The sequence below is a fragment of the Pelodiscus sinensis genome, chromosome 9 (genome assembly GCF_049634645.1).
Source record: "Pelodiscus sinensis isolate JC-2024 chromosome 9, ASM4963464v1, whole genome shotgun sequence".
Lineage (NCBI taxonomy): Eukaryota > Metazoa > Chordata > Testudines > Trionychidae > Pelodiscus > Pelodiscus sinensis.
Window position 1 is genome coordinate 29,494,178 of NC_134719.1, and position 13,765 is coordinate 29,507,942.

Here is a 13,765-nt window from a genome sequence, read left to right on the forward strand (position 1 = left end):
GGGAAGGGGCTCCCCACGCCTCCGCTCCCAGCTCTTGTGGGTGGAGTTCACTAATGACAAAGCTCTTTTCCCCACCAGCCAAGCCATCACTTTACTCTGGGTTTTTAACATGTGCTGTCCCTTGCCTGGGACCCAGCTGTCCCTTGCTGACCCAGCTCTCCTAGCCCAGAACCACAGAAGTGCCCAAAACATGAGGTTGGGGGGCACAAGCACCCAGACCCGTCATCCCCCACCCTGCTGTTCTTGCCCCAAGGCCCCCCCCCACACACTTTCCCACCCCCACCTCCCAAAATACTCCTGAGCTACCTCTTCCTCCCAAGATCCACCCCTACTTGTGTTCTCCCCCTGCCATTGCCTGCCCTTACATGCCTCTGGCCCCCCACCCTCTGCTCCATGCCCCTTGGCCCTGGCCTGCCTGACCAGGTGTAGCCAGCCAGAAACCCCCCTCCTCCCTCTGACATCCTTGGGAGAGAGAATCCTTGAGAGCAAAACTCTGTCTTCAAAGGCTCCAGGGCCTCCAGAGGTGCTGGAATAACAATGGCCCTGGATTCTAGACAGGAACCAGATAACAACGGCAATTGGGTCAGCAGGTGATGGGGTCTTGGGCTACCTTTGGCTGGTACCAGTATTGATACTCCTACACACACTGTCCCAGAAGAGGAATCTGCCGCCCATCAGAAAAAGGATGTCTGGCCCTAATGGGTTTCATGGTACCTGTAAGTGACTTTTTTTTTAGTGTAATTTCTGTCTTGTCCTTTTTATAGTGGCTGTGTTATCTGTAACACAGCAGTAACATTTAACAGCTAAGCTTGCCTTGTAACAATAAAATAGTAACTGTTTAAGCTTTAACCTGACTCCTCCTGTCCTAGCAGTTGAAGACTCGGGTGTTTAACAGGGCTCACAGACCAGGGTAACTGTTCCCCCCCTTCCCCTTCCCTAAACGGGGATTTTGTCCACAAAAAGGGTCTGATAGTGTCCCCCCTGGACTTAACCTCGGCTACCACCCCAACCCCCCAATTTTTCCCCTTTAGCCCCTCTTCTGACGCTACCTACAGTAGTTTGATCCCCCCAGCCGGTACATTTCTGCCCCCTGCTTACACCATGACACACACCCTGCTGCAATTTGCCCCCCTTAATCATTTTAAACCCCTCCAAAGAGGAGGAAGCAAATCCTACGTAGCAGTGAGGGCAGAGAGAGGGCAGCGGCAACAGCGAAGGCTACTGAGTTTGCTCAGTTCGGGTGCTCATGCTCAGTGCACCCAAAGTAGCAAATTTGGAGAAGTTAGTGTTTCTGTCTTTTATAATCTAGTGTTGGCTCATTCTGTAGAGCAGAGTCCAGAAATGTCGGCAGGATCTTTATGGAGTTGTGCTTTTTTGCTGTTACTTAGTTCCATCGGGTCTCTGTCGCCAGCTGAAATTTCCTGCAGAAATGAAGATGGTGACCCGGTTGATTGGTAGGTAAAGAATTTGTGCAGAGAAGTTTTGGAATGTAAAATCAGTAAGTAGAACAATCAAAGAACTGTAATGTGTTTCAATTCCTTCTACTTTGGATGTAGGGTTTGAACTATATAACTGGAGAGTGAAATGTAAATTACTGGAGTCTGATTGACTTTCATTGTAACTTACCATATCATTGCATCATGTCTACCTGCAAAATTATCATTGGTTGACAAAAAAACTAATTTCCAATGATCAAAGTGAGCATGCTAGCTGTGTTCTTACCCAGGAGTCAATTGCATTTACAGCAACATTGGCAACACCTGAGTTAGAATGAGTTATTTCAAGGGCTTTTCACTGCTAAGAAACTTTATTTGAAAGGAGGAAGTCTTTGTTATCACCACAATCTAAGGCCAGTCCTCAGAGCTATTAATCTTAATAAAACATTGGTGTGACTTGACCCCTTTCCTAGGCTATACCAACTGAGTGGCCAAGAATTGATTGGACAAGGAGACTGAATCCTCTCTGGATGGATCCAGACTGAGGCATATTGGCAAGCAAAATGTGAGAATCAGAGTGTTGGAAAGTGCTGTTCTGTGATTAAAGAGAAGATGTCATCTTCTGGGATAAGTCACTAGGGCTATCGGTCTCCAGATATGTCAGGGCCATCAGTCTCCAGATATGTCAGCACTAGAACTGGCAGCAATGACCACTGCTTACAGTGTTAAATGACTAAAATAGTTAATTAGCTAATGCACCTGGCTATGAAAAGTGTTACCTATTATTATTGTTGTTCATAAATCTATTCATGGGTTTTGGCAATGGAACAAGTACTGCTAGAAACAAGGGTCACCAAAGAGAAAACATCAGCCAATTTTTAAAAGAAAACAGTCATTTCTTACAGACAGTCCCAAAGATCGATCTGTATAATGTTAGTTACTTGGAAAATTAGGCCCTGATCCTTCAAATGCTTGAGGGTAAAGACAAGACCACTTTTCATTCCCTCCAGTGTGCAATTTGCACATGTCTTAGGGCTCAAAGAAGAGCATGTTACATCATAATATAATGACAAAACACATGAATTTACTCAGCCCAAATGATCAGGGAAATTTTTCTTCTGTGCTTGTTGTGAAAGCTTATGAGATATATCCCTCAGGTCTGTACATTTTTGCTATTAAATTATATTGTTTACATTAGGTGATCATGGGAGTTAGCAATATAGTGATTCTATGATTTATATAAGACATTTTAAATGTTCAGAGACTCCAACCATGCAAAATGATCTGTGCAAGTGCACCCCTGCATGGATGTGAACCTATGTAGATCAGTTTACAAGATTCAGTCCTAAGATACAAAGAATCGGGTTTTTAAGGGCAAAATAAATTGGAAATTGCTTCCAAAGCATGGATAATTGAGCAAGAAGGACACTTGCTGCACTTTTTGGGTAATTCAGGTCTGTTGATAAAAATATTCAAGGGTTACTTGATTCCGGTTTTGTGTGGTATGAAGTAACAATGAGAAGAAGAAGTGAAACTGTTGGATAAAACTTCCTATTGCTCAAAAGACAGTTGTGTGCTATAAAACAGATTGCACTGAATGATTATTATGTATTCAGTGAGCATCAGGCTGAACTGAATATTTAATAATTGGTTTCATTCTACAATATTCCATAGTTGCACACTATTGGCATTCTTGCACCTTCTTCTATAGCATTTCATACTAAACTACATGGATCACTTGTCTGATTTGTTATGGCAACTATTATGTTCCCAAGACACACATGGAATAAACTCTGTATCAAGGGGAAAAGCTATCAAATGCTCCCAAGTATTTACATTATATTTAGGAGCTTATCTTGTAGTTTTCACTCATGTAAAACTTGCCCTGTACTCAATAAGAGTTTAATCTGAGCAAAGGATTATAGAATCAATAATCTGTAATGAGGGCAGAATGTGCCTGTTCTTCATTCTAGGCCTTCTACAAAACCTGATAGTCCCCTGGAATCTTTTCATAGGAACAGGGCCTAAAATACCAAATTATGTAAGGTGCTCAGTGTCTGTTTCAAGGTGCTAGTGTCCCAAAGTCAGTGGTAGTTCTGTACACAAAGCACCTCACAAGAGGCCTGAGCATCTTACAGCCAAGGTTAGGCAGAATCTTAACAAATGTCCAAAGGACATGGTAATTTGACATCTTCAGCTGGAAAATTGCATACTAAAAAGAGCAGAGATCTTAATTCTATTGACTCAAAATTCAGGCTCAGGCAATCAGTGGGGTAGCTATACTACAATGGGGAAAGAAAAGGAGTTCCCTCCACTTTCTCATTCCTTCCTTTTATTTTCTCATGCATCACTAGGTCTAAGAAAGGTTTGGCAGAGTGAATTAGAGTCCTAGAAATATCTGTGAAACCCCCATTGCCTTCTGCACATTTTCAGGGGTGTAACTGATTGAAACTTACTGAACAACTCTGTTGATGAACCACAAGGAGGAATAGAATCTAGCTCATTCTCTAATCCTGTTAGATCTGAAGAGCTAACAGATGTAAAAAGCAATAAAAATGATTTTCTATCACCAGATATGACACAGAGAGCATAATTATTGAATAAAACTGGCATTTTTCAGCATTGAATTGCACTGCCAACTCAATAGCAATGGATGTGCTTCAGGCTAGGTAGCGGCTACTAAAAGCCAAAGTCAGACCCCCTGTAAGTTGATTTAACACCCTTAACTTCAATGGAATGATGCCCACTTACACTACAACTCCATGTTGCTTAAGAGTTTTGTTTCCTCTGGAGCAAAATTGCACAGGCCTGCCATCCACAGTGTCAGTCACAGAACACTGACTCCCCTGAGGTTATGTCTCTATTTTATATATTTTTATATTTTGGAACATACTTTAAAATATTTTCAGTTGATTTATTTTCATGGATCTAATTCTCTGGAGGTGAGGGGGCACTTTTGACTCAAAGCTCTCATGTGGCACACAGCAGAAGGGGCTACTGGCTTATCCATCCAAGCAAGATAATTTAGAGTGTCTAATAATCCTTCATTGTTGCAGGTTTCTTCTTTATAAGTTACCTAAATATATAAGAAAAGAAAGTCCTGGGACTGGGCTAGAGTACATATACATGGATTCTTTGATGCAAGCTTGGCAATTGAGTAAATTCCTGATCAATATGACACAGAGTGCCCTGGGACAAACATTAAACCAACTTTATGAAGCTTATAAATCCAAGGCAAGTCATATTTCATTAAACTATAATATGAAGAAAATGTGTTAAATGATCAAAGCACTTCTAAAATGTAACTGAAATGTAACCAGTGACTGAGCCAAAATAAGTGGTTATAAGCATTGTCTGACCTAATGGACGGGGTTCAACTAAAACATTTTATTTTAATAAAAGGAGGAATACACTGGCTGATATTCACCAATAAAGGTCTGCAAGCATTCATGGGGGAGGGCAGATTGCTTGCAGGTTTGATTGTAAGACCCCATGTTTTTGACTGAGTTCTGAGTTGTAAAACAGTTCACATAATTTAAATATTGCTAAGGAGTTCTTAGATTGTAAGTTTTTGGTGGCAGGAAAAGTCTTTTTGACTTGTATTTGTAGAGCATCTTGTGCAATGGATTCCTTGACCATTATGGCTCCTTGGTGGTACTACAATAAATATAATGAAGAATTATGATAGATAGTATATTTCCAATAGAAAAGATATTCAAAAATCAGATTATTTCACTGTCCCTATGGGCCCTGTCCTGCCATCTTTACACATGCTGAGCAGTTTTTAATATTCACATACTCCCATTGAAATCAATATGACAACTCAAAATGTTATGTATTGTTTGATGGATCTGATATTCCACTGCTCTGCACATTGCAAAGTGTCTGAAAATGGTATCAAACTGAAGCATTTTAGACCCACAATGCACAGGTACAAATGACTAGACACGGTACGAGGAAATAGCTGTTCAGCGGAGTAATGCGCTGGCGAGATCATACTAATGAAGTGCAGGATATTTAAATCCTGCTTCATTAGCAATTTTGGTCGCCTACATTTGCATCCCTAGTTCGAACTAGGGTGCAAGTGTAGACGTATCCCAACAAACTGCACAAGAAAAAACTGCACTAAAGGTTGTTACCCAATAGAGCCCTTTCAAATTGTGTTATTGCACATATTTACCTACCCATCTCTCTAGGAAGGCCTCTTCCACTGTTCAAGAGAATATGCATTCTTGGTTACATTTCATATTACATGAAAAAATCAAAATCTCAAAGCTGTATTCAGTTCTAATTTCCTCTAGTGCTAATCCAGTTGAAATCTATGAGCTTGCAGCAGTGCTAGAGAAGCATTTGTCCTGAAGTCTTCCAACTCTCAAGTTCTGTTATAGATATAAATACTCTTTCCTTTCACTGAATTTAATATTTCACAAATTATATATGTCTTTGCAGAATGACAGCACTGCCTATGTGATATACAACGATGATGTCCCTCACTCAAAGCATTACAGCAGGAAACAAGGACATGCTAAAGGTACAGGGAGAGGCCTGTAGAACTGTTCTGTGTAGATGAGAATGTCTGTCTTTATGTATAGCTATATATTGAAAATGAAACCCCCATTTGTGCCAAAGCGAAAGTATGTGGCAGGATCTGTTGTACAGATAATATTAACACATGCCAATCCACCTGGTTTGGGTTTCCCTTCATGGCACCTGTGCTATAGAGCAGTTCCATGTCTATTTAGCCCCATACCCTTCTCACTGGCACTGAAATTGATGTTCCTCACCTTTTGCAAGTAGAAAGCCACACTCTGCCCTGTGCTGCCATTTACACTGGCTAGAAGGGCAACAGCTCTTCAACTATCCTATGTGATTGAATGAGAAATACAAACCTCTAAATTACCTGGGAGTAAGGAACAGAGCCCATGATTCAAGAAAGGTCTTAAGCATGTGGTTGAGTCCCACTGAAGTCACTGGGATTTAAGTACAGGCTTTAATATAAACACATGCTTATGTAGTTTCTGAATTGGGAACCTGATGAATTTCTAATTGTTCCAAGGAGAAGGGGTCCAGGCTTGGCCAGACTTCCTGTAGAATGAGCAGTCTTAGACCATCTTCAGATTACAGATATGATGAGGTCCCTGGAGACCTTATCGTGTCTCGGTCTCCATGGCAACATGCCTGCTATGGGAGCTCCCCTCCCTCCTTCCCCACACACCCACCCACCGCTGCTGCCTCCTATAAGCCCCAATTGGGGAGAGATTTGTTCAGCATGGAGGATGCCATGTTGACAGGATGAATTTTCTATTGCATGATGAATCCCTATATCTATCTATTTATTTCTCTAGATACTTAGCAAAAAGAAAATTCAAATAGGACATTAACATCCACCTTGAATTGTATTGTGCTCTGGTATTAGTATTCTTATGTATTTCCTAGATGGGTTTCTAAATTTATCTGCAATATCTGTACTTTGACAGGATTTCTTCTCTTGGACAAATCACAAGGTTTCTGGGGGATTCACAGCATCCCTCTGTTCCCTCCATTCCCTGAGGAGGGTTATCGATATCCACCAACTGGAAAGCAAAATGCACAGATGGCCATCTGTGTAACATTCAGATTTAACCAGTTTGCAGAAATAGGTATGACAAGCTCCTCCTTAGGAAGAGATTAATCAGTTCAAGTGTAAAGGGCTTCGAAAATGTAAAGCTCTGTAAAAGAAGTTAATTGTCATTATGAATAATAATAATTTAATTTTTCTCCATAATTTAAAATACCCTGATGACATTATGTGGGCATTGTTGCAGCTGTGGTAATAACATTGACACATCAGAAGTATGTTTACAATGTTGTTGTAGTCGTGTTGGTCCCACGGTATTACAGAGACAAGGTGGGTGAGATAATTTCTTTTATTGGATCAACTTCTGTTGATGAAAGAGAAGTTTTTGACCTACAGCTCTTCTTAAGATTGAATATGGCATGTAGTAAAGCAGCAGTGGGAAGACAGGAATTTATGAGAGTATCTTTTGTGACATAAATTATCAATGCTAAAAATAAATGAAACTAAGTCTTTTGAGTACCTGATTCAGAAATAGTGGCATGTACCCAAGGTCAATCCATTCCTGAGAAAAACATTGATGGTGCCCTTAAACCCAGGGTGCATCTACACAGCACAATTATTTCGAAATAACTGATGTTATTTCAAAATAACAATGTGAGCATCTACACAGCAATTCTGTTATTTCAAAATAATTTTGAAATAACAGACGGTTTATTTTGAAATCTGTAAACCTCATTCTACGAGAATAACACTTCTTCCAAAATAGCTATTTTGGAATAGCAGTAGTGCGGACGCTCCACTGCTACTATTTTGAAATAGCTCCTCCCAGGGCCATTCAAAAGCAATTACTCCCCAGTGTCTCCTGAGGCTCTAATCTGAGGTAGCAGATGCACATTAGGGAAGCCTGTGTTGGACTAATTTTGAGGCTTCCTTGTAGTGTAATTGTGCAATTTTTCAATAAGCTATTTCAGAAAAAAATTCAAAATAGCTTATTTTGAAATACGCGTGCTGTATAGATGTACCACCAGAGTCACTGGAGCAGGGATTGGAACATCAGCCTCCCAGGTGATTGCCCTCACCATTGGGCTATAGTGCTATTCTCACTTTTTCTCTGGCCCAGTGAATATGTAAGTATTCCATACGAAGTGGAACAACTTCAGCACAAAGGTCTAAGGAACATCTAAACTCCATAGCCCACTGGTTAGGGAGTTCTCCTGGGGTACGTCTACACTAGCTCGTTAGTTCGAGCTAGGTAGGGTAATTAGGGCAAGAAGAGTTGCAAATGAAGCCCGGGATTTAAATATCCCGGGCTTCATTTGCATCTTCCCAGGCACGGCCATTTTTAAATCCCCCTTAGTCCGAACTCCGTGCCCACGGCTACACGCGGCGCGGAGTAGGTAGTTTGAATTAAAGATCATAATTCGAAGTACTGTTACTCCTCATTCCACAAGGAGTAACGGTAGTTTGAATTAGGATCTTTAATTTAAACTACCTACTCCGTGGCGCTAGTAGCCGTGGGCATGGAGTTCGGACTAAGGGGGATTTAAAAATGGCGGCGCCCAGGAACATGCAAATGAAGCCTGGATATTTAAATCCCGGGCTTCATTTGCAACTCCGCTTGCCCTAATTTCCCTACCTAGCTCGAACTAATGAGCTAGTGTAGACGTACCCCTAGATAGTAAGACACCTGGCTTAAAGTCCCTGCTCCACAACAGGCAGGAGAGGGATTTGAAACTGGATCTCTCATATTCTGGGTGAATGCTCTGGCTGTTTGGTAGAAGAGTAGCATCTGCTCCTGCTACTTTTTATGCAGAGCCTGGTATGATAGTTAGACAAATGCCAACCTGAAACTCTTGCTGGGGCTTATACATGAGCTAGATGAGGGGTTTTCAACGTTGTGTCACAGATTCTCCCCCCGCCCCAGGTAAGTGGCTAGTGGTTCGTGAGATGCTTTGTTTATCTAAACATCCATACGCATGGAGCTTGGCAGCTTCCACGGGCTATGGTTCACCTTTTCAGCCAAAGGGGGCCGCAGGAAGCGGTGGCCCGGCCTATGCCACTTCCCACAGCTCTCCTTGGCTGGAAATGGTGAACCATAACCAATGGGGGCTGCCTGTGGATGCTTAGATAAACACGTGACTTGCTTTCACTGGGACTGCCTATATTTATAAAGTGTTCAGGTGTCTGCATGACAGAGGCCTTCACTCATTCTGTCAGTGTTGCACAGGAGGAAATAGAATCTAGCTCACGCTCTCAGATCTGTTGAATTGGCAGGGCTAGCAGGAATAAAAAGTAGTAGAATTATTTATTTTGTCCCTAAAGTCAGTAAATTTGACCTTGAACATATTAAAAAGACAGGATGTGAGGCACCAAATTTACAAAGTCACTTACCAGGGCACAACCATATTTTAGGAATGTAGTTCCTTTTTTTTAATATGTCCTAATCTTGTACTTGTTAATGTCTTTGGTTTTGTTCAGATAAACAATTGTTATGCTACAATCCCAATATCTACAACTGCTCCATCCCTGACATCTTTCATTCTGACCTCCCGAATCTGCAAAAGCTTTGTGTAGGGTCTGTGCTGCCTCTAATTCCCTGGCGTCACCTCTCCAAACTGCAGTCAGCCCAGGGAGAAAACTTCCTCCATTTTGCTAAATCACGCTTCTTTGTTGATGGTAAGAAAAGCTGTCCTTATTGAATACACACTCTTGAGAAATGCACAAAGCATTTTCTTGGAGGGAAACAGAGAAGTTCAACCACAGACAGGAACATAACCGTGGTAGGGAACCCTTGCATCATTATATTGACACTGTTGGAAATCACTAACAAATACACAAAATAGGAGATATACTAGTGGCAAGATAGTCAGAGCAAAGAGAAAACCTGGCTGGTACTTTAATTATTGTAAGATGTTCAGTAGAGGGATCTTCTAAAAACTATTCTACTTTTACTACTCAAAAGGAAGAAATGGGCTTGTGTAGTTCTTTTTTGCTACCTCAACATGTATCGAGAGGGTATGAAAAATTTCTTTTTAAGTGTTTGGTTGGTTGCTTGATTCCCCCCTGCCCCCCTTATTCTTTGCATTAGAGATTCAGGATGTGTCTTCTCTGGAAGACTCTAAATTGGCTGGAGGACTAGTAACATCACTAAAGCCAAGAAACTGGGAGCTGAGCAAATGAGAAAGGAAGGGAATGTTAGAGGGTTTCAAACTGTGCTTTCTTAACTGTTATTGAGCTCTTATAACTTATTTAATGGCTTAAGAAAGGTCTTTGTTGAAGATCATTTTTCCACATCTGAAATTCCACAGATATCTACGTAGCCTGGATGGCCCAATTGTTGCAGACAGATTTGTTAGCAGAATCCTGGCAGCATGATGGACAGAAGCTTCCCTCCAACTGTTCTCTCCAACACCATGTCTACAACATAAACCTCATTAAGACACCATGGAATTCCACTTTCCGTTCCTATTATGATCACTCTAAATGGTGTGTTTCCTGGAGATATGAAGATCAGTGGACATGCATTGGAGACCTAAACCGTGCTCCTCAACAGGCTTGGAGAGGTGGGGGATTCATTTGTACCCAGAATCAATACATTTACAAAGCTTTCAGACACATGATCTTCCATTACCATAACTGTAAAATAACGCCTGAAGATGGATATGAATGAACCACAGTTCTCAATACTTATTATATAGACCCACCTATTACATAGAGCATGGAGATTCCCATTCAGGTGCAATTCTGCTCTGAAAAATGGCCTTATGGAGTTCCATATTTATTGTCTCTTGAATCATTTCTGCAATAAAAGTGCTCAACTTTTTATAAATAAAAAGTTTGTTTTTGTTTTTTCTAGCTTCCAGCTCAGTAAACTCAATCAGAACTCTAAGGCAATGTCTAAACAGCAGCATTATTTCGCAATAATTGATGTTATTCTGAAATCATATAGTGCTTGTCTACACAGCAAGCAGTTATTTTGAAATAATGTTGAAATAATGTCAAGCTGGAGGACTTCTTACTCCGACTCCTGTAACCCTCATTTTACAAGGAGTAAAGGAAGTTGGAAGAAGAGTGCTCTACCTTGGACTTCCTGCTGTGTAGACAATGCCAAAAGATGAAATAAGCTATTTCAACTCAAGCTACGCAATTGACATAGCTCAATCTGCATAGCTTATTTCAGCTTTAGCCCTGCTGCGTAGACATGCCCTAAAAGTCCAGCTCTGGTCTTTTCTCCTCTGACCTTTTCAACAGTAATAAATATTCTGTCTGCTAGAATCAGAGCTCAGTCACATGTATGCCACCCAGTTGCCTTTGGTGTGTGGATAGATGCAACTTTTTGGTGCTTAGTAAGCAATGTTGTTTAAGAGGCATAAGAAGAAACAAAATCCATCTCACTCTCTCTAAGCTGTTTTGGTTCTGCTGGATTAATGGGCATAATAAAAACTATACATTTATCACTTTTGGCCTGCTCAGGTGAAGCTAATGAGAAGTCATTAAAGTCAATAGGAATCTTTTAATTGACTGCAATGGGATCTGGATCAGGAGGAGACTGATGTGAAGAGATAGCTCCTCGGGTGACCAATTGTCTTGCATCATTAGGTTATTTAAATGCATGCCCATTCCTAAGAGAAGTGATGACAGGGACATTTGCAAGAAGGGGTTCCCTTCTCATACACTAGCTGGAGTCTTCCACCAGTCCAAGGAATTTTTGATCCGGGTAGGTAGCGACAGGGATTTTGTCCAGAGCCTGTGGTTTTCAACCTATGGCCCATGGGCAGCTTGGAGCTCAATCAGCACACAAATGAAGCCCATGTGACATCCTCTGGGCCATAAAGATAGTATTCAATGCAGTCCACAATGGTAAATAGCTTGAGAAACATTGGTTCACACTGTCTCTGTTTGGTCTGAAAACCAAGCTGAACCATAATTGGAGGCCTTGCATATGGGGTCTGATGTGGTATCACAGCCATGCTCACTGCTGTATGCCCCAGCAGCTGGAGGCAGAGTCTGGCTGGTACTTGAGGATTGCATTGAGCTGTGTATATGAGTGAAAATGGGAATAGGAACCTGTGTTGATGTAGGAAGGTTTTAGCTTGTAGAGCATCCAGTTCAGGCCATATAAACTCCAAGGCATTGCAGTGGCATGAGGTTCGACTTCTGGATGTAGATCTGCAAGCCCATTTCTATAAACAAGTGCATTGTGGTGCTGATGGCTTGATAAGCCTCCTGGAATGACCAGGGTCTAAGGAGACAATCATCCAGATAAAGATAGATCATTATCTCTTGCGAGTGAAGAGGAGTGGCTACCTCTGAGAGAGCTTTGGAAGATACATTGGGACTGAGGACAGTCCAAAGGGAGGAACCCTTTATTGATGATATGTCATGTCCTAGAGTAGATTTAGGAAATCTCCTATGACCCAGTAGTATTGAAATATGACAAGTGTCTTGAAGGTTGAGGACTAAAAACCAGTCTTTCTGTTCCAGTGACAGAATGATCGTTGATAAGATAGCCATCTTGAATTTCAGAGCCTTTGCAAATCTTTTGAGAGCTTTGAGGTCCAGAAGAGTCGCCGACTTCCCTTCCTTCTGGATATTGTGAAGTAATAAGAATAGAATCCTTTGCCTTGTAGATGTTGAGGTTCTGGTTCTATCGCTCCTAACTACATGAGTTGATCTATTTCTTGTGAGAAGGAACCCTGAAGATGAACAAGGAAGGGTGTTGTGAAGGGGGTAGGGAGGTGAAGTGGATCGAGTATCCAGACCAGACAATCTCTAGGGCCCAGCTGTCAGATGTTATGCATTCCCAGGCACTGCAGAATGCTGCCAGACAGTGGTGTGATGGGTCCAGGGACACCCCTCCCATGCTCCCAGAGGCTGGGCAAGCCCAACAGCAGTGAGCTGCAGCGGAGGCATGGCTGGGATGGGGCCCTGGGCTCACGGCTGACTCATGGGAAGGGAGGGGGCGTGACGGAGCATCAGGACGCTCCTGACACAGAACGTCAGACCGTCTCCAGAGGAGGCGGGCACTTTCAAAAGGGACGCCTGGTGCGACAAGAGGAGGCGGTGTCCAAAGAGCCGGTGTGGGGAATAAGCAGCAGGGACCAAAGGCTGCTGAACGCGAGGGCCAGCGAGAGCAGCACAAGGCAGGACAAGGCCTCCACAAAGCCGGAGGAGCAAAGAGACATTCCGCTCCTGGTAGGAACCCGGACAGGGGAAGCGGCAGAGAGGAATGAGTTGGAGGGTAGGAAGCAGCCCAGGGCACGGTGGTATTGGCACCCATGGGCTGGTGCATTTCAGGGAGCAGCCCCACCAGCCGTGGGCTTAGATTGGACCCCTGTACTTAAGAGCCCTGGGCTGGGACCCGGAGAAGAGGGCAGGCCCAGGTCCCCTTACTCCCCTACATGCTCAATACTCCAGAGGGAGAGTAATCAAGGGGGCTGTGCCCCAAAGGGTGAACAGACCAGGGAGCTAGCCACGCCAGGAGGTCAAGCAGCAATGCTGTGCACATTTGCTGTATGGGGCCGGAAAGGTAGACTGATGGAGGGGTGACATGGGAGCCCCGTAGCGTGGACTTTGACTGAGAGCAACGCCCCCCCACTCCCCCGCACCCATCACAAGTGGTTAAATGGATTCATGATCAAAGACAGTGGAGGGGAGTAGTGTTGTGATGCCTCAACCTGCCCATCAGAAGTGATCCTTATATAGGGTGAAAAGATAACAAGTGTGAAAAATCAGGACAGGGGATAGAGGAGCAATAGGTTTCTATAAAAGA

General features: G+C 42.6%; 1 protein-coding gene across 3 annotated transcripts; it reads left to right on the top strand.

Annotated features, from left to right (window-relative positions):
• The first annotated feature begins 1,293 nt into the window (after window positions 1-1,293).
• On the top strand, window positions 1,294-10,858 carry DNASE2B (deoxyribonuclease 2 beta). Of its 3 annotated transcripts, XM_006120288.4 has the most exons (6): window positions 1,294-1,454; window positions 4,493-4,670; window positions 5,886-5,967; window positions 6,914-7,075; window positions 9,472-9,669; window positions 10,302-10,848. In XM_006120288.4, the coding sequence occupies exons 1-6, from the start codon at window positions 1,342-1,344 to the stop codon at window positions 10,661-10,663; spliced, it is 1,095 nt and encodes a 364-aa protein (XP_006120350.2). In that variant the 5' UTR covers window positions 1,294-1,341; the 3' UTR covers window positions 10,664-10,848. The 3 variants fall into 3 exon arrangements, with proteins under 3 accessions (XP_006120350.2, XP_025038953.2, XP_075792467.1); XM_025183168.2 differs by lacking the exon at window positions 6,914-7,075 and having other exon boundaries at window positions 10,302-10,858; XM_075936352.1 differs by lacking the exon at window positions 4,493-4,670 and having other exon boundaries at window positions 1,315-1,454; window positions 10,302-10,840.
• The last annotated feature ends 2,907 nt before the right edge of the window (window positions 10,859-13,765 follow it).

Excerpts from the sequence above, each read along its gene's own strand:
- DNASE2B (XM_006120288.4), top strand. The coding sequence starts at position 1,342 with ATGTCGGCAGGATCTTTATGGAGTTGTGCTTTTTTGCTGTTACTTAGT. Across the intron at positions 5,968-6,913 it reads GAAACAAGGACATGCTAAAG|GATTTCTTCTCTTGGACAAA; the intron begins GTACAGGGAGAG and ends GTACTTTGACAG. Across the intron at positions 9,670-10,301 it reads ATCACGCTTCTTTGTTGATG|ATATCTACGTAGCCTGGATG; the intron begins GTAAGAAAAGCT and ends GAAATTCCACAG.